At 52.8% G+C, this 26602-nt stretch overlaps 1 protein-coding gene across 1 annotated transcript in view; it reads left to right on the forward strand.

Moving 5' to 3' along the window:
* Positions 1 to 26587, forward strand: part of LOC108097120 (microtubule-associated protein futsch) — a 44311-nt gene extending 17724 nt beyond the window's left edge. The window contains 9 exon segments of the mRNA XM_043207467.1: positions 784 to 882; positions 6512 to 6684; positions 6759 to 6981; positions 7157 to 7315; positions 7391 to 12529; positions 12562 to 14858; positions 14941 to 21384; positions 21450 to 22959; positions 23038 to 26587. Coding sequence (XP_043063402.1) covers positions 784 to 882; positions 6512 to 6684; positions 6759 to 6981; positions 7157 to 7315; positions 7391 to 12529; positions 12562 to 14858; positions 14941 to 21384; positions 21450 to 22959; positions 23038 to 23207 — 16214 coding nt within the window. The 3' untranslated portion in view covers positions 23208 to 26587.
* The last annotated feature ends 15 nt before the right edge of the window (positions 26588 to 26602 follow it).

Consider the following 26602-nt stretch of genomic DNA (forward strand, 5'->3'; position numbering starts at 1 on the left):
TCCTTGTCTCCTCGGGTTCCTCGACGAACCCTTGAACCTGTCACGTAGGACTTAGAGCCCCGGCTTCACTTCAAAGTGCCCCGAAAAGAAATTCGATTTATTCACTGGCACACACCTGCCCTTCCCTTCCGCCCTCCGCCCCTCGACTTTTTATGCTGCGCTTAAAAAAAGGCAGGCGAAAACTATGGAAAATGTGAAAAGCCGACTGGACCATGAAAATGATTAAGAGCTGGGCCTCGCCCTTCTGAGAGCTGAATTTTAGTATTTGCTAATGCTCAGGTTGAAGTCGGAGTGTGGCTTAATTTGTTTGCTAAATGATATAATACAGAGCTACAAGGACAGCGAGAACGACAGGCCAAACAATAATCAAAAGGCGTGCGGGGTGCGTCCAGTCCCGTTCATCGTGGCGTATGCGTAATGCGACCTCGACAGCATTTTACCCCCTCGGACGTCCCTTTTCTTCCCTTCGGACGTCATGCATAATTACACAAAACAAATATGTGAAGTGATGAATTATGTATGCATGGGCCCAAGGCGAACGGAGCGATCTCCCAATAAACATTTGGCAGAACTTAGTGGCAGTACCTCTTCGCAGCTCATAACTTATTTACTTGACTAGTGGATTTTTATATGCACAGTGCATGAAAAAACCTGTTAGTTTGAATTTTGTAAGCCTACACAAACCTACTCTTTAGTTATTTTTAAAAAGAACAAGTTCATATAAAACTAATTACCAACTTTGTGACATCTTTTACGAGTAATGCTCTATTTTTGCCTTTTCAGGTTTCCTCTCCTGGGACGTTTCGGACTGTCACGTTGACTTGGAAGAGGAGCTCAATACAATTACACAGCATGCGCCCGAGGGCGAGGAGGCTCGTCATGGTGAGTCCAGTCAACAATAAACAATTATCTGTATAATAATAGTATACTCCAGCGAAACCGATTTGGCAATGGCTGCATTGCTGCGGCATTCAAAGATCATCGAATCGAGAAACAAAGGCGCAATTGCAAATTACAAAAGTTATTCCAACGAATTATTATGACAATTGTTTGTCCACAACGCAGTCGAGTCAAGGAGTAGGGTTAGATTTGAGGGAACGGGATCGGATGAACAACAATTGAATGCACAAAGCCGAAAGCTGAACGCTTTCATGCTTTGTTGTTCGGCTTCTTTGTTGTTTGGCTTTTGTGATAATTCCGAGCCCATGGAGGCTGCATTTTCATTTGCCCAAGTGCAACAACAGCAAAACAGCAGCAGCATACAGACCCGTAATCATCACCTCCGCAGCTCCGCAGCTCCATCATTATCATCATCATCAGCGTCGTCGTCGTCGTCATCGACAGGAGCAACAATAAGCCGGCTGACAGCGCTGTTGTCTTTGCGGATTATTCTGAAAGGCTTTTGAAACGCACTCAAGTGGCTGCCACTGCACCAAGCGAGTCCAGCTTTCGCTGCTCCGTTGCTCTATTGCTCTGTTTGCCCACTTCGTTGACTTGCTCTGGAGATAATTGGGTTTGAGCCCTTCTTCTGGAAAAAAACTTACAACGGCTGCTTTAATTGTTTTAGTTTGCCAAAATAGAGAACATCGTCCTGTTCAGAAGCTAAACTCTTGAAAGGCATTCACTATTAAATATAGAAATAGAAGTTCGTTTCCTAGCTTGTAATTCAAGAGATTCCAAGAAATGAATACCAATTCCTTTGATTTCTTTAGCCTCCTTCCGCGAAACCTTAACGTGCTAGAAGTCGTCCACATTATTTCCATTTCGAGGCGACAAAGGAACTATACACTATGCCACGCTTAAGAGCCCCGGTCTTGGCAGTGATAAGGCGCGTTCTTTTCCTCGGCAGGCCTCTCGTTCGAGGTCGTCGATGCCGAGGCGTTGTCCTTGAAGGACATGCTTAGTGCAACACCTGCGCTCAATGCCCTCCATTCAGGCATTGTCCGGATGGGGAAAAAGTTGGCAACGCCAGCGCATTTTTTTCCCATTTTCCATTTTCTTTTTTCTCCCCTTTCCATTCCATTCGCCCAACTCGAAACTACTCAAACAAAATTCTCAAGTGGCGCAGCCCCAGAGCGGTCTAAAGCCCAATAACGTAACGATGCTGCAGCAGCCCAGCCATAAGCATAAGCTGTGGAGGAGCTGCGGAGGAGAAGCTGCGGAGGAGTGGCGGAGGAGGGTGGTCAGGTGGTCAGGTGGCAGGGACACTTGAGGCGCGATTGCACAGAATGCATTCGCTTCGCCGGTTGCATTGTCCATCCGATAGTCCGAAATCCCCGCTCTGCGCGACATCATCATACTCGTAATCTCCGACAACCGGGCTTTGGCGTCCGAATCGACCGACTTCTTGCATGGCTGCATTCGAAGGAGATGGACAATGAACGCGACAAACTCGGCGATCAGCCGACTAAAGGTTGCCTCCTCCAATGACAAACAAAAAGTAGATTTTCACAAAAATTCGCCATTTTCAATAAATATCGAAAGAGTTAAGAAAAGTATGGTATCATTCAAACGGCATTTAAATTACCCTTCCATTGATACCAAAAGTTAAACGAAGCAAGTTCAAGTTTCGAGTATATTTCACTTTTATTTTGTCAAAATAATTATGCCGACTAGTGTAGAATAAAATACTAAATCTAATGGATTTCTTAAAGAGTACTAGCTCGATTGAAATAAGGAACTGTTTTACAAAAATTACACCGGCCTTTCGTTTAAAGATTTTTACCATCTTCACGTATCTGGACGTTACCATGTTCTCGCCGCTCATTGCTTTCAATACTCGCTTCGCTACACCGGCTCTTGTTCATTCCATACTCGTCGCCGTACTTGACCTTCTCGTTCTCGTTATTTTGCCAGAACACTCGCCAGAAGCTTCGTTACTTCGGAGCCAAATATTGTGCCGCCCCTTCTGCTATCGTACCTTATTCTGGCTCAACCCGCTCTTAGGATTATCTGAGGCTTTGGACACATTCTTATCGCGCCTAAGCCGAATCGCACATATGCAATGAAAAGAAGGCCTGATGAGGAGACATGGCACAATAGGATGGCTAAGTCGTATCACGACCCAGCCTCCCAACCTAACCTCAAAAGCCTTACAAATTCTTGAGATAAAACGTATGCAAAATTGATAGAAAGATAGGATAGGATCCGTCCGTTCATATGCCGCCTGCACACTACACACTACACACACTTAAGCGGGGATATGGTAATATACGATTGTGCATAGAGCGAGTAAAATGGAAATAGAAAGTGAGTAGGAGTCACGCATACAGGCGCAGCTACAATGGCCTTGTATTGACAATGGCCGTGTGTGTGTGCTCATGCATTATTCAACCGGAGGACGAGACGGGCAAATAGCAGGGCAGACTCCCAGACTCCTAGACTGACTTACATGAAATATCTTCTTTTTTTTTCCTATAATTTGCATACGGGAGAGGGAGGGGGAGAGTGGGCGAAACAACTGGTCCGGCAGCGATAAGCAAATAAACTATATGGTGAGGTGGGGCGAGAAGCTGCGCACATTGGTGGTGCCGCAGATAAAGGCGGACCCGTCCTCCGCCTCCACCTTCCGGAATGCGGGTAACATGTTGACAGCGCATCAATTAATACGTATATCAGCAAGAGGCGAACAGCTGACGTCTGTCATATGCGGAGACCCTTCGCGGCGCATCCTTTTAATTATGGCCAGGACGATGGGAGGTGAAGTGAGAAGTGAGGACACGTCGCCGCTTGACGTTTTCAACATGTTGTTATCGGTTTTGTTCAACAAGATCTCCCTCCCTACCCACAAGTGTCCCGAGTCCGTCCACGTTTCCACGTAACCAGAGAAGATTCCGGCATATTATGTGCCCTGATTAATGATGCCATTGCCGATGGTTCGTTCCTAGCTAACGGCCACTGATGTATGGCGGCCACTATAGCGAGTCCACCGCCCAACCTTCCGAGGTGCATCTGAAAGCGCTAATTAAACTATCATCATCATCATAAATGCCAGGGATTAATGCGCTGGACGTTTACATAGAGTACAAGTGTGGCCATGGGGGGAATAAGCGCAGCCAATTAAGGCGTTTGCTTTCCACTCAGGGGAGCTGGAGAAAGCGCCGAGATGAGCTGTGGGAAATTCACAGCCTCATGCATATGTTCAGCGTTAATATACATAATTTATCAGCTGGGGATGACCTGGAAAAACACGCAAGCCACCGACCATCTGCATCTGCGGAACTGTCAAACGGGAATACAAGTTTTTGTGGTCCTCTATACTCGTATTTTGTGACAGTGATTATCAGCCCAAGTGAGGATTATTAATTGCCTATTAAAATATGTATTGCCGGAAAATCATTTCTCGCCTGAATTTAAAAGCATTCTTTAGTTGGAAGAAGACTTAGGAGATTTGCTCCCAGTTTTCGAAGGATCTCGAAGGAAGAGGGCGCAAAAGGTCATTGAAAACTTTTTGTAAAATGTGCGCGTTGGCTTGACAGTAAACTTTTTCCAACTGCGGTGGCGAGTGAGGCTGAAAAGCTGGGTGGACTAGCCCTGCTGACCAACCCCTGTTACTGTAATTACTTTGCAGCAAACAAAAAGAGTCGAGTCGAAAAATGAAAACGAAATCATGAAACACAAAAAGTTTCCGACTGCTACACTGCTGTTATGCAAATTTTTTTCCCATTTCTCCCTTTGTTTGGCAAAAGTTCGTAACTCTGGCAGCGCCGCGACTAAGGCCCGAAGCTGGCTGCAGTTATTAACGGTTAATCTGGTGTCTGGATGTTGCCACTTTGGCACGAGGTGCGGACAGCAGTGGGCTGCTATTCCGCGGCCCAGGACTCCAGTTCCGGTCATTTCCGTTCGGTATTATTTGTCAAGTGGCCGCCAGTCGACTGAGTCTCCCGGAGGCTTGGCTTTAAGAACTTTGCTGCAACCCTCCATTGTGTGTGGGTGTTGGTGTTGGCTGTTGCCAACTCTGGCCACTCTTTAAGTGGTACACTCTCTCACTCTCTCACTCACTCAATTACTCGCTTACTCACACACTCACTTACATTTTGATTCAGTATTAGTGCGATAAAGGTGTTTGTTTATCAGGAAACCAAGTCTTGGAAAGTAAAAACCATTCGAAAACTTTGGAAATATAGTTTGGTAATATCCGGGTCAACTCAATGACAAGCTCAATTGATGTTTAATTATAATTCACAAGACAGCGCAAGGAACTAGAAGGTGAACGAAACTTTCCTGCAAATTGACTGTTTTTCAATCCAGTTTATTCCCCTTCCGGAGCTGTCTTGACGTGAAGGCCACTTGGGAATGGCTTGGCCACAAAGATGCTAATATCGCCTGGCCCTGCGGTGTCCCTCTTGCCAATACGTGCTGTCTGCAGCCCGGTTATAAACTAAACATTCTTACGATCATGCCCTGCATGCCATATACAGCGGAAAAAGGGGGGCAGACTGGGAACGGGGCGGCAGTTGACCTGAATTCACCGAATTGCGTATACGCACGGGATGCCGTGGGCTGTGCGTATAGATACTACCTATATATGTTCATCGTGCGAGTAAGTCACCGCGTTCGCCGCTGCGTGTTCCAAGCTCGGTGCGATAAATAAAAGCCGTGGAAGAACACACACACACAGGTCGGGTTGGGTCGGCGGGATTATCATTTATAAAAAGCACAAGGGATACACACGCCACAGGGCCAACAGTTGAACGAATGAACGAAGCCAAACAAGTGAACGTAGAGCCATCCGACCCACCCGACCCACCGGCGCTCTTGTCTTGTATTTTTTACGCGTACGTGAGCACATTTGACCACTGCCCCCAAAGGGGATGGTTTCCGGGTGGGGCGTGGGGTGGTCCTCCGTGCAGTTGGCTTGTCAACCAACGAGTACTAAGTGCGAAAAATGCGTAAATTAGGACTGCCTAAAAAGCTTGTCATCAACGCTGTTAGGTTACCTGCACTATCATAATCAGCCGTACTCGTATCATCATCGTCCTCGTGGTTAGTTAGGCAGTTAGGTAGTTGCGAGTGGTGAAAAGCGAAGCGAGTCAAGGTCGCCGGCAAGGTCGCAACAGCGTGAACAACATGAACGCACAGCTGAGGGCTTAATTAAAGCATTAAAATTAAAGATTCATTAAATAATTTCTAGCCATGGCCACTGCGCACCCCGAGGGGCTCTGTTTTGTGTCATCATCATCATCGGGCGAGACAATAAAGCCAAGGCCTGGCAATCGAAATCCACTTGATGCGCCGTGCGTGCTCGAGTCCAAGTCCGTGCCTGGCATCTCTTCCAGTACCCATAGTACTGTCCGTCCGTTTATCCATTCATCCGGGGGTGTGCCCCCCAAACCACCCAAACCACCCGGTGTGACTGTCCTGACGGAACGAGGTCAGCCGAAAAACAAAAGAATGGAAACGACTCCTTAATCCCCTTAACTCCATTTCCCATTTCCGCTGTAGAAAATCTCGAATCTCCGAACCGGTGAGGAAATAAGAACCCTCTGTTTGTTTGTTGCTCCTCTTGCAGGCGAACGACTTATCCAGTACGCCAGCGAGAACCTGGTGACGGAGGTGCTCATCCACCCGCAGTACAACACGCTGATCCAGTGCATGCGCAACTTGCTCAGCAGCTTCACTCGCCATCGGCACATCATCCACGCCGGCTACACCTTCAGCGGCAATGGTTCCTGGATACTACAGGTAAGTACTCACTCACTCCTCTGCTTCTTCGCTTTTGGAGAGCGAATCTCACTTCTGTGCTGTCTACCCGCCAGGACGGAACCTTCTCTGTGGCGGACTTCTCTGAGGCCTTCCAGGAGCACGACGTACAAAGGGTGATCCGCGCCTACGCGGACACCATCACCATGAACATCCACTGCGCGGACGCGGGTCTGTGGCACACTCTGCCCGAGAAGGCCTTCGCGCGCCAGTGCCGCATCCGGATAAACCCCGTCGATGTCCTGGACACGAGCAGCGAGTGCATCAACGAGTTCATTGGTAAGATCTTTTTCAAGTCCACACTCAAATGTTACTTTGCTGCAGATACATTTATGATGCTTCCCCTTTTTTTCTTTCTTGCTATAATTCAATTCATTTTAATTTCGCGAAAAAAATCATTCAATGACTCTTGCCAAACCAAATCACTGTACTTATCGATTGTCGCTCTGCACAGGTTATCTGGCGCCCATGGTGATGCCTACCTCGCTGAGGGAGCTGCTTGAGACCTCGGACGTGGTGGGAAACATCCGCTTCACGCACCCCACCCTCTACGTTTTCCCCGGCGGTCAGGGTGACGCAGCGCTCTTTGGCATCAACGGCTTCAACATGCTGGGTACGTACGGACATGCATTTAGGTGATAATATTCACAACCTAATCCTCGTGCCATTCCTCTGCATTCCCATACAGTCGATGGCGGCTTTAACCGGAAGGCGTGCTTCTGGGACTTTGCTCGGCATCTGGACCGATTGGACGCGGTGCTGATGACGCGGCTAAACAACAGCAACGTGCAAGGCTTGGGAGCGGTGGTGTCGCGCAAGCGGGACTCGCATGTCTATCCCCAGATTGGGCACTTCTTCGGCAACGTACCTGACCGCAAGGGCCTGCCCAGCCCGGACGGCGACAAGGACCGCGACCCGCTGCTGATCGATCTCTTCGAGCGCGGACACGGCATCGTCAGCGACCTGAAGGCACTGGACCTGAAGCCGCAGGGCTGCTACCGCAACCAGGAGCCGGTTAACCTCTACCACAAGGTGGGCCACGGCACTCTGGACATGTATGTGATAAGCCCGGCCCGCGATTCGAAGGAGGTGAAGGAGTTCCTCCAGAAGTGGCATGCCGGCGACCAGCGGCTTTTCGCCGCCCGCGAGTCGCGTGACTTCAACTTTCCGCTGCAGAACTTGGTCTCCATCTGCGCCCTTCTCGTGTGGCAGCCGGCCAACCCGGACGACACCATCACCCGCATTCTGTTCCCGGGAAGCACACCCGATTTTAAAATCCAGGAGGGTCTCGAGAAGCTCAAGCACCTGGAGTTCATGAAGCACTCCACGTGCACGGCCAAGTCGATTGCCCCCGCCATCCAGACCGTGGCTGGAGCGCGCAAGAGCTTGAAGTCGGCCATCGAGGCCACGCCCGCTCCGCCCAGCGCTACCTACAAGTCAACGAAGTTCGGTCCCGCAGCCAGTGCCGCTTTGGCCGTCCAGCATCCGCATCCGCAGCAGCAGGACAACAAGGCGAAGGAGGCGGCGGCGGCGGCAGCGGCAGCGGCTGCAGCTGCGGCTGTGTCGGCCGCTGTGATTGTCCGAACCAAGGCCGATTCAATGGACACAGACGTCGAGCCGGAGCCGGAGCCCGAAGCTGAGCCGGCTGACACTGGGGACGAGGCAGCGCCCGCCGAGCAGGAACCGGAAGCGGAGACGGAACCAGAGCCCGAACACGACCACGAACACGAGGCCGAGCAGGACAACAAGACGGCCGGCGAGGAAAACAAGGTCGAGGTGTTGATTATGAAGCCCCAGCAGGCGGCAACACCTGCAGCGGTGGCAGCCTCTGGCAAGGATGCCCTGGACGCTGCCCATGTCGATGCTGCCACGCCCGCCGGCGGCAAGCCGGCCAAGGCGTCGACCAAGAGCGGAAAGGCGGAGAAGCCGCGGGCCGAGGTGAAGCCTGTGGTGCGGTCCCGCATCGACACTAAGCCGCCCAAGTCCATGGACCGCAAGCTGGCCAAGCGGGACGAGAAGAAGAGCTCGCCCACGGCCACGCCGGCGGCCCGAGCTCCGGTGGTGCGCGATGTCAAGCCGAAGGTGCTGAGCCGCCCGGCCAACAAGTGCAGTCCGAGCAGCACGCCCGCCAAGAGCGCCAAGGAGGCCAACAACCGCAAGGTGCTGGAGTCCAAGCAGCAGGCGGCCAGAGTGCAGGCCACCAGCACGACCTCGCGACGGGTCGTTTCATCCTCGGTCAGTGAGAGGCGTGTCCAGCAGCAGCAGCAGCAGGCGGAAGCGAAAGCGGCAGCCACCGGGGCGACGCAGGCGGTCCAAAGGAAGCCCATCTCGAGGAGGCCACGTGGTGTTTCGCCGTCGAAGCGGGCACCAGCACCCGGCAGTCCGGTGAAGCAGGCGAAGCCGAAGGCGGCGGACCTGAAGAAGGCACGCCTGGACAAAGGCGGTACCACCGATTCCAGTCTGGTGTCCACCCCATCGGCAGACGAGGCCACGGCTGCCAAGAAGCTGCAGGACCTGACCGCCTCACAGGAACTGGACGCCGAGAAGCAGCGCGAGCTGGACGACCTGAAGGAGGAGCAGGAGGTGGTGCGCGAGATCGAGGCGGTGTTCAGTCGAGACGAGATGAAGCGCCAGCAGCACCATCAGATCAAGGCCGAGCTGCGCGAAATGCCCGCCGAGGGAACTGGAGAGGGCGATGGCGAGGACGATAACGAGGAGGAGGAGGAGTACCTGATTATCGAGAAGGAGGAGGTGGAGCAGTACACCGAGGACTCGATCGTGGAGCAGGAGAGCAGCATGACCAAGGAGGAGGAGATCCAGAAGCACCAGCGCGACTCTCAGGAGTCGGAGAAGAAGCGCAAGAAGAGCGCCGAGGAGGAGATCGAGGCGGCGATCGCCAAGGTGGAGGCCGCCGAACGCAAGGCGCGACTTGAGGGCGCCGCCGCTGGCTCTGCTTTTGCCACTGCCGCCCGGCAGGACGAACAGGGTGCCGAAGAGACTGGTGAGGCTGATCTGGAGCAGAGCGACATCAAGGCCGAGGTGCAGGAGATCATTGCCACGGCCAAGGACATTGCCAAGTCGCGCACCGAGGAGCAGCTGGCCAAGCCCGCCGAGGAGGAGTTCTCCTCGCCGACACCCGAAGAGAAGCTGAGCAAGAAGACGTCGGACACGAAGGACGAACCAGTCGGAGTGCCGATCGATGTCCTGCCCGTTAATCTGCAGGAGAGCCTGCCCGAGGAGAAGTTCTCGGCCACCATCGAGTCGGGGGCCACCACTGCGCCCACACTGCCCGAGGACGAGCGGATTCCGCTGGACCAGATCAAGGAGGACTTGGTGATCGAGGAGAAGTACGTCAAGGAGGAGACCAAGGAGATGGAGGCCATCCTAGTGGCAACCGTGCAGGCTCTTCCCGAGGCAGCTCCGTCCGCCATCAAGGCTGTCCTGGCCGCAACCACCAAGGGTTCGCCGAAGGATGCCGGTAAGGTGGAGATTGCGGGCGAGCTGCCCGATTCAGGCGAACGAGTGCTGCCCATGAAAATGACCTTTGAGGCGCAGCAGAACCTTCTGCGCGATGTTATCAAGACGCCCGACGAAGTGGCCGATCTGCCCGTTCACGAGGAAGCCGATCTCGGTCTTTACGAGAAGGACAGCCAGGACGTAGCCGGTACCAAAAGCATCTCGCACAAGGAAGAGTCCGCCAAGGAGGAGAAGGAGAACGACGACGACGAGAAGGAGAGCAAGGAGGCGGAGATCGAACCCGAAACTGAACCTGAACCTGAAAGGGAGGAACCAGTCGTGGAGGAGGCTGCCAAGCAGGTATTGACCACTGAGGTTTCTGTCGATAAAAAAACAGAGCAGTTGGCCACCCTCGAGGCCGAGAAGGTTGTGGAAATCACTACAACACCGGCAGCCCAAGAGAAGCAGATAGAACAAGAAGAACAGAAAACAGAAGAGCCAGAGAAAGAGAAAGCTCTGGAGCCGGAACAAAGTGAGGAGGCAGGGTTTATCACCGAAAAGGAGGCTAAAAAGTCGGCTAGCACACCCGAAGAGAAGGAGACTAGCGACATTACGTCCGAGGATGAACTGCCGGCCCAGCTGGCTGAACCAACCGCCACCATTCCCTCGAAGGAAGCCAAGGAACGGGAGGACACTGTGTCCATGGAGAGTCCTGCCACCATTGAGGAGGCCATCGAGGTCGAGGTGCAGGCGAAGCAGGAAGCGCCAAAGCAGGATTCAAAATTAGAGCTGGATTCCTCGAAGGAGCCATCCCTGCCTGAGAAATCTCCACCCGCCTCCAAGGAAGTGTCTCGGCCGCAATCGGTCACGGAGATCGCCAAAGAGGAAGCTGCGCAGCTCGATAGTCGACGAGAGTCGGTGGCAGAGAGCGTAAAACCAGATGAAATCTCCGCCCAGGCTTCCAAAGAAGCTTCTCGGCCGGGCTCAGTGGCGGATAGCGTCAAAACGGAAGCCGATAAGTCCAAAGAACCATCGCGACGCGAATCCGTGGCCGAAAGCGTTAAAACGGAAGCCGATAAGTCCAAAGAACCATCGCGACGTGAATCAGTGGCCGAAAGCGTTAAAACGGAAGCCGATAAGTCCAAAGAACCATCGCGACGCGAATCCGTGGCCGAAAGCGTTAAAGCGGAAGCCGATAAGGACGAAAGGTCTGCACCGGCCTCTAAAGAGGCCTCAAGGCCCGAGTCCGTTCTTGAAGGGGCCGAAAGCCGTCGGGAAAGCATAAAACCAGAAAGTGCAAAAGACGAAAAGTCTCCGCCTGCCTCGGCGGAAGCGTCCAGACCAGAATCTGTGGCGCAAGCTATTAAGGACGAGGAAGCTAAGTCGAAGGAGCCGTCCCGTCGTGAATCTATCGTAGAAAGCGTCCAGGCCGAGAGCGCCAAGGACGACAAGTCTCCGCTTGCCTCCAAAGAAGTGTCCCGACCCGAGTCGGTTGCTGAAAGCATCAAGGATCAGACTGAGGTGAAGGACAGCCGCCGGGAGTCGGTGGCTGAGAGTGCTAAGGCGAAGAGCGCAAAGGACGAGACATCAGCCCAAGCCTCAAAGGAAGCATCCAGGCCAGAATCCGTTGCAGAAAGCGTCAAGGATGAAGCTGAAAAATCGAAGGAACCATCGCGGCGAGAATCGGTAGCTGAAACGAAGGAAGTATCAAGACCCGGGTCAGTTGTTGAGAGTGTCAAAGACGACGCCGAGAAGCCGGAAAGCCGTCGGGAATCGATTGCTGAAAGCGTCAAGGCAGATAGTGCCACGGACGGAAAGTCTCCTCTGGCCTCAAAAGAGGTTTCCCGGCCAGAATCCGTGGTGGCGAGCATCAAGGATGAACCCGTTAAATCCACGGCAGGGTCTCGACGCGAGTCAACGGCTGACAGTGTTAAGGCGGAGAGTGCCAAGGACGAAAGGTCACCTCTTCCCTCGAAGGATGTCTCCCGACCAGAATCAGTAGCTGAAAGCGATAAGGACGACACTGAAAAGCCGGAATCGGTTGTGGAAAGTATTAAGCCAGATAAGATTGAAAGTGAGAGGGGTGCAGATGATAAAGTTGAATCCGTGGAAAGTACAAAGCCAGAAAGCCTTAAAGACGAGAAATCTCCAATTCCCTCGAAGGAGGTCTCCAGACCACAATCTGTGGTGGAAAGTGTGAAGGACGAAACTGAAAAGTCAGAAAGCCGTCGTGAGTCGGTAGCTGAAAGCTTAAAGCCAGATAGTGCCAGGGAATCCAAAGAACCTTCCCGGCCTGAATCAAAGGTAGAAAGCGTTAAAGACGAATCTGAGAAGTCAAAGGGTCCATCCCGGCGAGAATCTGAGGCAGAAAGTATAAAGGTTGAGGTTCTTAAGGATGATAAGTCTCCGCTGGCATCAAAGAAGCATCTCCGCCAGAATCCGTCGTAGAGAGTGTGAAGGACGAAATGTCGAAGCAACCGTCTCGGCGTGAGTCAGGGACAGAAAGCGTTAAGGATGAAGCTATCCAGTCGAAGGAGGCCTCTCGACCCGAATCTGTTGCTGAAAGCGCCAAGGAAGAAAAATCTGCATCTGTGTCCAAGGAAGCTTCCAGACCAACATCTGTTGCGGAAAGTGTCAAAGATGAGGCTGAAAAATCCAAGGAACCATCTCGACCCGAATCTGTGGCAGAAAGCGCCAAGGAAGAAAAATCTGCATCTCCCTCCAAGGAAACTTCCAGACCTGCATCTGCTGCCGAAAGTGTCAAAGATGAGGCTGAAAAGTCCAAAGAACCATCTCGGCCAGAGTCGGTAGCAGAAAGCGTAAAGGAGGAAACAGCCCAGTCAAAGGAGGCCTCTCGACCCGAATCTGTTGCAGAAATCGCCAAGGAAGAAAGTACAAAAGACGAAACATCTGCATTAGTCTCCAAAGAAGTCTCCAGACCAACATCTGTAGCCGAAAGTGTCAAAGATGAGGCTGACAAGTCCAAGGAACCATCTCGACCAGAGTCGGTGGCAGAAAGTGCTACAGTGGAAAGTGGCAAGGATGAAAAATCTGCACCTACCTCCAAGGAAGCTTCCAGACCTGCATCGGTTGCCGAAAGTGTCAGAGATGACAAGTCCAAGGAACCTTCTCGTCCAGAGTCGGTAGCAGAAAGCGTTAAGGAGGAAGCAGCCCAGTCGAAGGAGGCCTCTCGAACCGAATCTGTAGCAGAAAGCGCAAAAGAAGAAAAATCTCCATCTGCCTCCAAGGAAGCTTCCAGACCTGCATCTGCTGCCGAAAGTGTCAAAGATGAGGCTGAAAAGTCCAAAGAAGCCTCTCGGCGGGAGTCCGTGGTTGAAAGCGTCAAGGCGGAAAGCTCCAAGGACGACAAATCTCCCTCGGCCTCCAAGGAAGCATCAAGACCAGAGTCCGCCGTAGAAAGTGTAAAGGACGAAGCTGAAAAGTCCAAAGAACCATCTCGGCGGGAGTCCGTGGTTGAAAGCGTCAAGGCGGAAAGCATCGTAGACGACAAATCTCCTGTGGCATCCAAGGAACCATCTCGGCCAGAGTCGGTAGCAGAAAGCGTAAAGGAGGAAACAGTTCAGTCAAAGGAGGCCTCTCGACCCGAATCTGTGGCCAAGGAAGAAAAATCTGCATCTGTGTCCAAGGAAGCTTCCAGACCAACATCTGTTGCGGAAAGTGTCAAAGATGAGGCTGAAAAATCCAAGGAACCATCTCGACCCGAATCTGTGGCAGAAAGCGCCAAGGAAGAAAAATCTCCATCTGCCTCCAAAGAAGTCTCCAGACCAACATCTGTTGCAGAAAGTGTCAAAGATGAGGCTGAAAAGTCCAAGGAACCATCTCGGCCAGAGTCGGTAGCAGCTGGTGCTACAGCGGAAAGTGGCAAGGATGAGAAATCACCTCTGGCCTCAAAGGAAACTTCCAGACCAGCATCAGTTATTGAATCTGTTAAAGACGAATCTGAGAAGTCCAAGGAAGCATCTCGGCGGGAGTCCGTGGTTGAAAGCGTCAAGGCGGAAAGCTCCAAGGATGACAAATCTCCTTTGGCATCCAAGGAAGCATCAAGACCAGGGTCCGCTGTAGAAAGTGTAAAGGATGAAGCTGAGAAGTCCAAGGAAGCATCTCGGCGGGAGTCCGTGGTTGAAAGCGTTAAGGCGGAAAGCTCCAAGGACGACAAATCTCCTTTGGCATCCAAGGAAGCATCAAGACCAGAGTCCGCTGTAGAAAGTGTAAAGGATGAAGCTGAGAAGTCCAAGGAAGCATCTCGGCGGGAGTCCGTGGTTGAAAGCGTCAAGGCGGAAAGCACCGTAGACGACAAATCTCCTTTGGCATCCAAGGAAGCATCAAGACCTGAGTCCGCTGTAGAAAGTGTAAAGGACGAAGCTGAAAAGCCAGATAGCCGACGCGAATCTGTGGCAGAGGGTTTCAAACCGGAAAGCGTTAAGGAAGAGAAGTCTGAGGCATCTTCCAAGGAAGCTTCCCGACCAGAATCCGTTGGGGAGAGTGTTAAAGACGAACCTGACAAATTAAAAGAATCGTCCCGGCGGGAATCAGTCGCAGAAAACCTAAAAGATGACAAGCTAGCACTTGCTTCTAAGGAAGCTTCCCGGCCAGAATCTTCAACTGGAAGTGTGAAGGATGAAGCAGAAAAGTCCAAGGAGGTATCGCGAAAAGAATCCATCGCTGAAAGCGTGAAGGCGGTAAGAAATCTATTTTGATATGCTCCTAATATGGTTTTCAGTCTTTTTGCTACTACTCAATTTTCTTTATTATTTAAATTAGGACAAGACAAGCATTAAGGACGTCCAGTCTAAGGAACCTTCCCGCCGCGAGTCAGTTGTTATTTCGAAGGAGTCCTCGCCCAGGCCAGTTTCGGTTGCCAGTGACCATGATGCTAACATCGCCGTTGAGGTCGAGCCAAAGTCTTCCGTCTCCCCCAAAGAAGCATCCCGCCCAGGGTCAGCTGCCGAAACGGCCTCCTCCCCAATCGATGAAGCGGTCATGGAGTTCTCGGAGGTCGAAGTGGTAAAGAGGGCTAGTCTTGCACTTAGCTTGGCCCCAGAAGGAAAGCTGCCGACGGACTCGAGTCCTGTTGACGTGGCCGAGGGTGACTTCTCCCACGTCGTTGTTTCTGCCTCCTCTGTCGCAGAAACACTTGCCCAGCCAGCTGAGCTTTCGAAGGTTGGTGCTGCCGTAACGGTCTCGTCCCCTGTAGACGAAGCACCAAAAACTCCATCACCTTTGGAGCCAATATCCCGACCAGATTCTCCTGATGAATGCGCCGGTGCTAAGGATGAGGGATCGTCGCATGCTTCGAAGGAACCCTCGAGGGCTGGTTCGGCTGCAGAAGGTCACGTGGATGATGTTAAAGAATCCGTAAGCCCAAAGGATGTTAAATCAGCGGAGGCATCTCGTCCCGGCTCTTCAGCGGAGCAAAAGGAGGCTAAATCTCCAGCACCAGAAACAGCATCATCGCCCATCGAGGAGGCATCCAAGGACTGCGCTGAATTCGAGCAGGCCGAGAAAGGAATTCCGCCTTTGACTATTGACCCTAAAGGTAATCTTCCCACTTTATCGAGTCCTGTGGATGTGGCACATGGTGACTTCCCCCAGACGGCAACACCCACAAGTTCCCCAACTTCAGCCGCAGCCCAACCGGCTGAACTGTCGAAAGTCGGCACTGAAAAGACAGCATCGAGTCCGGTGGATGAGGCTCCGAAGTCCATAGTCCAATCACCGGTTGAAGCCCGTCCTGATTCTCCGGCTGAGAGCGCCAAGGACGAAGCCGAGAAACCTGGGTCCATCATCGCCTCTCAGGAAGGCTCTCGTCGTGAGTCCATAGCAGAAACTGCAAAGGCTGACGAAAAATCCAAGGAGCCATCTCGACGTGAATCACTTGCCGAGAGTGGGCAACCTGAAAGTTCAAAGGAGGAAAAATCCCTACAGGCATCTAAGGAATCGTCCCGACCAGAATCAAAAGTAGAGAGCATAAAGGACGAATCGGAAAAATCTAAGGAAGCATCACGTCCACCATCTGTGGCAGAAAGCCTCAAGGTTGAGAGCACTAAAGATGACAAATCCCCAATTGCATCGAAAGAGGTTTCTCGTCCAGGATCGGTGGCAGAAAGTCTTAAAGACGAAGGAGAAAAATCCAAGGAAGCCAGCCGACCAGCCTCTGTTGTGGAGAGTGTCAAAGACGAGAGCGACAAACCAGATAGCCGCCGCGAATCGATCGCAGAGAGCCTTAAAGCAAGTAGTTTGAAGGACGAAAAGTCCCCGATCCTATCGAAAGACGTCCCAAAGCCAGAATCCTTTGTGGAAAGCATTGAGGATAAGAGTGAGAAAACCGAAAGCCGTCGGGAATCCGTTGAAAGTACGAAGGTCGAAAAGTCTCCAATAGCTTCTAAGGATGCCTCCCGACCAGCATCAGTGGTTGAGAGTATCAAGGACGAAGCTGAGAAGCAAGAAAGCCGTCGAGAGTCGGTTGCCGTGAGCGTTAAGGAAGAAAGCACCAAAGACGATAAGTCGCCATTGGCTTCAAAGGAAGTGTCTCGGGCGGAATCTGTAGTAGGAAGCGTACAAGATGAGGCGGAGAAATCTAAGGATGCTTCCCGTCGTGAGTCCCTTACAGGAAGCACGAAGGCGGAGAGCTCAAAGGACGACAAGTCCCCGCTGGCTTCAAAGGAACCCTCCCGACCTGCATCCACCGTACAAAGCACTAAAGATGACGCTGAGAAGGATGAAAGTCGTCGGGACTCCGATAAGTCTCCTCTTGCGTCGAAGGAAGTTTCTCGTCCGGCATCTGTGTTGGAAAGTGTTAAGGATGAGACTGAAAAGCCAGAGAGTCGTCGCGAATCCATCGCTGAATCTGTGGCAAAAAGCGACAAGGAAGAAAAATCTGCATCGGCCTCCAAGGAAGGTTCCAGACCTGCATCTGTTGCCGAGAGTGTCAAAGTTGAGGCTGAAAAGTCTAAGGAACCATCTCGGCCAGAGTCGGTGGCAGAAAGTGCTACAGCGGAAAGTGGCAAGGATGAAAAATCTGCACCTGCCTCCAAGGAAGCATCTCGGCCAGAGTCGGTAGCAGAAAGCGTTAAGGAGGAAGCAGCCCAGTCGAAGGAGGCCTCTCGACCCGAATCTGTAGCAGAAAGCGCCAAAGAAGATACATCTGCCTCCAAGGAAGCTTCCAGACCTGCATCTGCTGCCGAGAGTGTCAAAGATGAGAAATCCAAGGAACCATCTCGGCCAGAGTCGGTAGCAGAAAGCGTAAAGGAGGAAACAGCCCAGTCAAAGGAGGTATCTCGAGCCGAAAGCCCCAAGGAAGAAAAATCTGCATCTGCCTCCAAGGAAGCTTCCAGACCTGCATCTGTTGCAGGGAGCGTCAAAGATGATGCTGAAAAGTCCAAGGAACCATCTCGGGCAGAGTCAGTGGCCGAAAGCGTAAAGGAGGAAGCAGCCCAGTCAAAGGTTGTCTCCCGAGCCGAATCTGTGGCAGAAAGCGCCAAGGAAGAAAAGTCTGCATCGGCCTCCAAGGAACCTTCCAGACCTGCATCTGCTGCCGAAAGTGTCAAAGATGAGGCTGAAAAGTCCAAGGAACCATCTCGGCCAGAGTCGGTAACAGCTGGTGCTACAGCGGAAAGTGGCAAGGATGAAAAATCACCTCTGGCCTCGAAGGAAGCTTCCAGACCAGCATCAGTTGTTGAATCTGTTAAGGACGAAGCTGAGAAGTCCAAGGAAGCATCTCGGCGGGAGTCCGTGGTTGAAAGCGTCAAGGCGGAAAGCTCCAAGGACGACAAATCTCCTTTGGCATCCAAGGAAGCATCAAGACCAGAGTCCGCTGTAGAAAGTGTAAAGGACGAAGCTGAAAGGCCAGAAAGTCGTCGCGAGTCTCTGGCAGAAAGTGCTAGACCCGACACTTCCCGACCGCAGTCGGTGACCGAAGAAATAGCCGTGACTGAGAGTAAAAAGGGTGAATCGCCTCCAGCCGCGTCCAGGGAAACGTCCCGCCCCACTTCAGTGGCTGAGGACGCGGGCATCGAAAAGTCATTGGAGGCATCCGGTCGCTTGTCCGTGGCCGAGAGCGTGAAGACAGACAGTGGCAAGGACGAGAAGTCGCCACTGCCTTCGCGGCCCGAATCGGTGGGAGACAAGTCGCCGGCTGCCTCGAAGGAGGCATCCCGTCCTGCGTCGGTGGCCGAGACCGCCTCCTCCCCCATCGAGGAAGGCCCACGCTCAGTCGCCGACCTAAGTCTACCCCTGAGTCAGATAGAATCCGAAGCCAAGGGCACGCTTCCAACTCTCTCGAGTCCCGTCGATGTGGCAGAAGGAGACTTTTCGGCACCGCACGTTGAGTCCACATCGCAGCCAGCTGCACCCTCCAAGCCCGCAGAACAGTCCAAGACGGACACGGGCCACACAGCCTCCAGCCCCGTGGACGAGGCTCTTCCTATTCTGGAGTCGGAGGCCAGCGAAGCAGTCAAAGAGCATATCAGCCCTGCGGCCGGAGCAGCGGATGCGGTACCCGAAGCAGATCTGCTGGGCTTCGAGGATACCAAATCGGAGACCGTAACCAAGCAGTCGGATGCATCGCTTTTCGAGTCGATTTCCACCAAGGTTGAGCAGAAAGTGGAGAGCATCAAGAGCTCAGCCGAGCAGGTGGAGGAGAAGGTGGCCAGCTTGGCGAAGCAGGTGGAAAGCTCTGTGGCCGAGACCCTCGAGCAGGTGAGCAAGCAGAGCAGCGAGCAGCTGACGGAGATCAAATCTGTGCTGGACACCAAGATCAGCAGCGTGACCGAAATATCCCGCACAGCCGTAGAGACGGTCGAGAAGAAGGTGCAGCAGGTGACCGATGATGTGAGCGAGAAGGCAACGGCGCTGGTCACCGAGCAGCTGGTCACCAAAGCCAGTGAGAGTTCCGCGGAGAGTGGCCAGGACAAGAGCAGTCTGGATCTGGGCGCGTTCTCGGAGCTGCGGGAAACGCACATCACCACCGTGGGCTCGCCCGAGTTCACGGTCACAATCTGCGAGCGCGACGAGCCCGTGCTGCACGACATCAAGGAGGAGGACGAGGAGCACCGCTTCTCGCCGCCCAGCATTGGCGACAAGACGGGCATCCTGGCTCCCCAGCTCATGCGACCGCTTTCGCCGCGCGAGGAAGAGGTGGCGAAGATCGTGTCGGACGTGGCCAAGGTTCTCAAGTCGGACAAGGACATCACCGACATCATTCCCGACTTCGACGAACGCCAGCTGGAGGAGAAGCTCAAGTCCACCGCCGACACGGAGGAGGAGTCCGACAAGAGTGCCAGGGACGAGAAATCCCTGGAAATCAGCGTCAAAGTGGAAATCGAGTCCGAGAAGTCGTCGCCTGACCTGAAGTCCGGCCCCATCTCGATCGAGGAGAAGGACAAGGTCGAGCAGTCCGAGAAGGCGCAGTTGCGTCAGGGAGCAGCTGCTGTCAGTCGCCCGGAGTCGGTTGCCAGTCAGCCGGATCCCGAACCGAAGGAAGAGGAACCACAGCCAGCGCAGGCCAAAGAGCAGACATCTCCCGGAGGAGCAGCCAGCAAGGAAGGGTCCAGGCGCGAGTCCGTGCTTTCCGAGAGCCACGGTGGCAAGGACGAGAAGGCGTCGCGACCCGAGTCGGTTGCAAGCCAGGCCAGCGACAGGGAGGCCAAAACCTCTCGCCCAGCATCCAGCACAAGCCAGTTCAGTGCCAAGGATGTCGACGAGGAGACTACCGAGTCGCTGCTCCACTCGTCCACCACCACAGAGACCGTCGAGAGCAAGAGCAAGGTGGAGGAGAAGTTGGAGGAGAAGTCGAGCGTGGAGTCGCTCGTGTCCAGCTCGGTCACAAAGTCCACAGTCCTCTCCAGCCAGTCGGTGCAGCTGCGCGAGGAGTCCACCAGCGACTCGCTGAGCAGCAGCCTCAAGGTGGAGGACAGCTCCCGACGCGAGTCGCTCTCCAGCCTGCTGGCCGAGAAGGGAAGCATCAGCACCGGCGTCAAGGAGGACTCCAGCTCGTCCGCCTCCCACTTGGAGGAACTGCTAGTGCAGTCTGAGGAGTGCTCGTCGGAGTCCATTGTCAGCGAGATTCAGACCAGCACCGCTCAGAAGTCGGTGGTCAAGTCGGAAACCAAGGAAACCAAGGAAACCAAAGAAACCAAGGAAACCAAAGAAAGCAAGGAAACCAGAGAAACCAAGGAGACCAGCAGCAGCTTTAGCAGCAGCAGCGGTTTCACCAAGGACGACAACATCAAAGAGACAGTGGCCGAGTTCTTGGCCACCGAGAAGATCGTCTCCGCCAAGGAAACCTTTAGCGCCGACGCCGCCAAGACGGCGGAAGAGTGCCTGAAGAAGGCCAGCACCGCCAGCGCCGCCAGCACCACCGCCTCCCAGCGGACACTCTTCGTGGGCACCGACGAATCGCGGCGGGAGTCGCTGCTGAGCCAGGCCAGCGAGGGTCGGCTGACCCACAGCGATCAGGAGGACGAGGAGCACGACGAGGAGGACGACGAGCGCGCCAGTGTGAAGGAGGGCCGCTCCAAGTCCATTGCCACCATCATGATGACCAGCATCTACAAGCCATCCGAGGAAGTAGAGTCGATTGACCCGCTCGCCGAGGAGGAGCCCGAGCAAGTGGAGCAGGGTCGGGAGGCCACTACCACCACCACCAGCACTTCCGCCTCCTCTACCACCACCACCACTAGCAAGACCACGACTTTGCTGCAGTCCAGCGACCAGAGCAGCCACACAACCACCAGCAGCAGCTCCAAGTCCTCTGCCTCCAAGGTTGAGTCCATCACGCTCACCCAGATCGATCTGCAGTCCGGACAGGATCAGGATCAGGATCAGGCGCAGTTCCAGGCCGAGCCCGCCGACCGCAAGACACCGCCGACGGCACCAGTCAGTCCCAGCGTGAAGCCGATGAGCGCGACGGGATCGGCTGGCTCTGTGATTGGATCTGGATCTGGATCTGGGGCTGCAGCCGGCGGCGCCGGCGCTGCAGGCGGAAAGTGCGAGTCGAGCGCCGCCAGCATTGTCTCCTCGTCGGGCCCACTATCGCCCAAGGACATAAGCGGCAAGTCGAGTCCCGGCGCTCTCACCTCGGAGAGCCAGTCCATTCCCACGCCGTTGGGTCGGGAGTCGCACACGGAGACCCCGGAGTCCTCGCCCAAGCCGACGTCTCCGTTCCCGCGCGTCAGCAAGGATGAGCTCAAGTCACTGGAAATTCAGGTGGGTCTCACAACACAAGCGCTTTTACGAGCAGCGTTATCAGATATGTTTTATTCCTTCTGCAGCACCACGAACAGGAGCAGATTCTGGCTGGAGCAGCAGCAGTTGCCGCAGCCGGGGCCGCAGCTGCGGCCGAGTCTGAGGCTGAGGCTGAGGCTGATCTTCCCGAGCTGCACGAGCTGCGCGGACTGGAGAGCAGCACCGCCCTCAGCGGCAGCACAGAGAAGATAATCACCACCACAATCACCACGGTGACCAAGGTGATCTCCGCGGACGGCAAGGAGATAGTGACCGAGCAGAAGACGGTGACCACCACGGACAGCTCGGAGCCGGACAGCGAGAAGGTGGTGGTGACCACCACACGCACCACCAGCGAGAGCGAGCGCGACCAGCTGCTGCCCAAGGAGGTCGCCCTGCTGCGCGGCATGTACCGCGCCAGCACCCCGGGCAGCGAGGACGACGACGACCTGCTGCTTGGGTCGCCGCGCAGCGCCACCAGCTACGAGCTGCAGCACTCCAGCTCCGGGATGAGCAAGCGCTCCGACCTCGACGCCGACGGCGACGAGAGCCAGGACGACATTCCGCCGCAGTACGGCAGCGAGGAGCACTCGACGGCCCGCTCGATCCTTCTGCCGCGCACAGCCGACCCGATGGCCACCTCCTTTTACGGCGCCCTGCCCGATAGCTTCGAGGCCACTGCCGCCGCCGCCGCGCTAAAGCCGCCCAGCCAAACGGAGCCCATCCCGATCCAGGGCGCCCCGTCCGCTCAGGGCGACAGCCAGTCGTCGGAGAGCGTGGAGAGCAGCAGCCAGACCTGGGCCGGGCACAAGTTCCTAGACCAGGCGGACAAGGACTTCCAGCGAGCGCTCGAGGAGCACGTGCAGGCGCGCGGCGCCGAGGTCATGTCTTCCGTCACCGCCAAGTACTCGTACTCGCCCTCCAAGGCCGAGGAGATGGAGCAGATCGTGAGCAGCACTGCGGAGCGACAGCGCTTCCCGCTGAGCGATGTCCAGCGGTCGCGTGTGACGGAGAGTGGCTTCGCCACCGTGGGCAGCGTCGCCACCGCCGAGGAGCATAAGCATGACAAGCCAGATAAACCGGAGGAAGCTGCCGCCGTCACCACCACCACCGCTGGGGCAGCGGCGAGTGGCACAACCACAACCACAACCGCAACCACAACGAGTTCCACTGGAGGAGCTCTGCCCAAGGACCGGCTGGAGGAGTGGGGCAAGCCACTCGGCCTGCCGTCGCCAGCTCCACTGCCGGTGGAGGGCGGCGCTGACATCCGCACCACGCCCAAGAAGGAGCGCCGCTTGGTGGCCACCAAGACGCGACTGAACAACGAAAAGAACCTGCGCAAGCGCAGCGAGTCGCCCAACAAGGCGGCCAAGAAGCCGGCGCCCGTCTACGTGGACCTGACGTACGTGCCGCACAATGGCAACTCCTACTACGCCCACGTGGAGTTCTTCAAGCGGGTGCGAGCCCGCTACTACGTCTTCTCCGGCACGGAGCCCAGTCGGCAGGTGTACGATGCGCTGCTGGAGGCCAAACAGACATGGGAGGACAAGGAGTTGGGTGAGTAGTGGCGTGATTTGATTTCTTTCCAATCTTACCAAGCTTACTAAATAATGGATCTGGCTTTCCCCCATGCAGAGGTGACCATCATACCCACGTACGACACCGACGTGCTGGGCTATTGGGTTGCCGAAAACGAGGAGCTTCTAGCCAAGCACCGCATCGACCTCTCGCCCTCCGCCTCCCGCTGCACCATCAACCTGCAGGACCACGAAACCTCGTGCTCCGCCTACCGTTTGGAGTTCTAGGCCACGGGCTTGTTTGTTGCATTCGACGATGACTAAGCCAACCCAGAACGCACCCAACCGGAGAAGCAGGAGGAGCAGGAGAAGCAGGCGAGGAGAGCACTGTCAGGGGATCGAGTCCATGTGTGGCTTACAAAGTTGGCTTGGACTTGGACTCTGGCAGGACGACCACCAGGACTTAGACTAAAAGCAAAACCAAACAACAGAAAGATCTCAGCAACAGCAACCGAAGAACAGGAGGAGGACAAAAAAAAGGACGAGGACTAGAATGAGTTAAATGCAATATGGCGAGTTTCGTGCGCAGGAGCCGCAGGAAACGGAAATGAGGGCGGGCGAAGGCTGATATGGCGGAGTACGGGTCACGTGAATGACGCCATTTTGTTTGCCAATGCTGTCTATTGAGCTTTCGCCGACTTATTTCTGCCAACCCAAAGCTAAGTAATTAATTGATATTAGTTAAACGAGATTAATTACCAAAAACACAGTGCAGTGCAACCGATCTAACGGATACTCAAAGGATTAGTCAAGTAAAAGAATTATATTTGTTGCTTTCATTGGATAACGTACAGCAGCTACCTTGCCTAGTAATCCAAAGATTTAAATAGTTTTCAAAACCGCATAGCTAAAATATACAAGGAAAAACAAAAACAAAAACGAAAACGAAAAGACATTAAGAGAGCGTAGAAAAAATAGAAGCATACGAGTACGAAAAAAAGAAAAGACACACACACACACACACTATATATATAAAGAAATTAATACTCATGTTTACGTATTAGGCAAAACATTTGCGAGCCTTCTTCGCATGGACTCCCCATGCCAGAGGTATTCGGATATTAAGGCGAGCATTAACCAACTGCAAATGCATAACCCGCGAAGTCAGGGCGCTTAGAATAGTAAGCGATCATAATACAACGCGCCCTTTGAACTAAACTTAATCAAACGTTGAAGACTAGCGCGCGATTAAAACTTTGATTTACCGCGATTAACCCAATATCCGAGATTCGGATCCGTTAAACTTAAAAATGTGCCTCCTCCGAGATGTTTTCAAATTGCATCGTTTTCGTAGCCATCCTCACAGATTTTATTCGTTTTGTTAGACTGCGATTGGTTTTCTTTTTGTTCCCGCAGGCAGCCGCCGAAAGGCTTATAACCCCAGAAGGTATAGCAACCGATATACGTACACTTCCACTTCCGCATAGGGAGCCACATATGAACAAGACGAGGGAACTAAAACTGATCAAAAAAATAACACTGAACCTGAGAACAGAATAGGCGATTTGGGCAGAGGAAATAAGAAACAGGACGTTGTTGCTGGCGAATCGATAAGGATTAGAAAGGCAGGAGTAGAAATGATGATGTTACTATATAAGGATTCCAAGGGTCTGAAGGGGTTAGCATGGTATATGGGGCGACAGTGATGGGACAGGGATGGGACTAGCACTGCTTGTGATGGGGTTGGGTGGGTTTTGGGTTGGGTTGGGTCAAGTCGGAATGGAAACGAAGTGGAGTGGTTAGAGACAGAGTGGAACAGCTATTGTGAGAAAACAAAAAATAACAAGGATGAGCAGAGAGTCATAACTAAGTACGATAAAATATGAAGTACACAAAGTGAACGAAGGTTATTTTTCTATATTTTTTTTACTTTTTCATAGTCATAGAATAACAAATTTGCAAACAAACAAGTTAAATATGCAGCCGGAGCAGCAGGATGAAGATGAGCAGGCGGGCAGGCAGGCAGGCACACAGGCAATTTTAATCAACGTAACCAGTAACGTAACCTGTAACGTAACCAGTAACGTAACCAAAACGGAACAAGCAATTTGAGGCAAAACCGCAAAACAGCAAAACAGTCCAAAAGAGCCAGTTACAATTATAAATTATAGACTCGAGTGGTCGGTCGGTCGAGACAGACTTTTTAGGCTACGCGTATATTTTTGAGTTGCTTTTTATATACAAAAACAAAACAACAACAGATCCGGGAGGAGCTGCAGCAGGCGACTGGCAGCTTGTCACGTGTTGCTTGCCTCATGCAACATGCAACATGCAACATGCAATGCGCAACAGCAGACAGCAGACAACAGACAACAGTCAACTGGCAACCGTCCAGTCTACAACCGTTTGATAGCAACCAGCGAAATTTAAGCAAAATTATACACACGTAGGGCTAAGAGGGGCGGGGATCTGATTTAGGGGGGCGTGGTCCATCGGCGGGACTCTCAAGCCCTTACGGTCCGGTCCGAATGCAATCTTCATTGAAGTTCCCCGTCCGACAAGCACATCCGATTGGGTATTTAAACACCAGTCGAGCGTCTTTCGATTATTGAGTAGCAGCATTGCAGTCTCCGCTTCGAAGATTTTAAATTTATAACCGAACAAAAACAAAAACCGAAAACCGAAAACAAAGAGATAAAGTTTATTAAATATTCATAATTTTCGAAATTCGTGCGCTAAGCGAAACAAAACATGAACTAAACCTATGAAGGTAAAGATAAAGAATACTCACACATGAACTATATACAATATACGTATATATACTTATATATATATATATACCTAAATATATATATTTATATATATGTACTTGAGCGTATTGATGTTGCTTAAATCGAAAAACTAAAAAAAAAAGAACTCTTCTCCCAGCCAGAAGACATTTTTTGCCTTTCACGAAACGAATTTCTCCGTACGATACGAAGATATAAAAACTTGTTAACTTTTTCCCAGTTTGTTTGCCAGTTAAGTTTCGTTCGGAATCAGATCAATCAGATCACACACTTTACACACACACCACACACCACACACCACACGCCACACGCACATGTATCCATTGCCTTATATCCAGAGAACAAACAGATATCTGCATCATACCTTATATTAGGATAAGAATCAAATACGATATGTACGACCTATGAGAGTTTGTTTGTTGAATTTGCTTTCACTTTTTAGCAGCTTCGATTTAAATCAAATATACATACTAAATGCACACGCCCCCGCACACACACACAAACACACTCTTTGATTGATTGGTCGTGTGTGTATGATGTGTGTGGGCCCGTGTGTGCTCTATATAATCATTAGTACAGCAAGTGCATGCAGAAAGTAAAGTTGTTACAAACAAAAGCCGAGCCGAAGTATCGCTAACTGGCTAACTGAGTAGGTAGCTACTTGGCTAATTGGCCAATAGAGGAGAGAGTACATAATCGGAAGAAGAAGAAGCCGGGCAAGACGGGGAAAGAGCGAGCCAGCACAAAAACGATCCGATAATATGGGCAGAGGTTAGCGCGAAGAAATATATATGTATTACATTTTATGAAACGTCAAGCTTATCTCAAGAACTATTTCCAAAACAAAATCTGAAATTATAATAAACGTATTTATGTGAAGGCCGAGTGTGTTTT

The sequence above is a fragment of the Drosophila ficusphila genome, unplaced genomic scaffold, assembly GCF_018152265.1.
Source record: "Drosophila ficusphila isolate 14025-0441.05 unplaced genomic scaffold, ASM1815226v1 contig_198, whole genome shotgun sequence".
Taxonomy (NCBI): Eukaryota; Metazoa; Arthropoda; class Insecta; order Diptera; family Drosophilidae; genus Drosophila; species Drosophila ficusphila.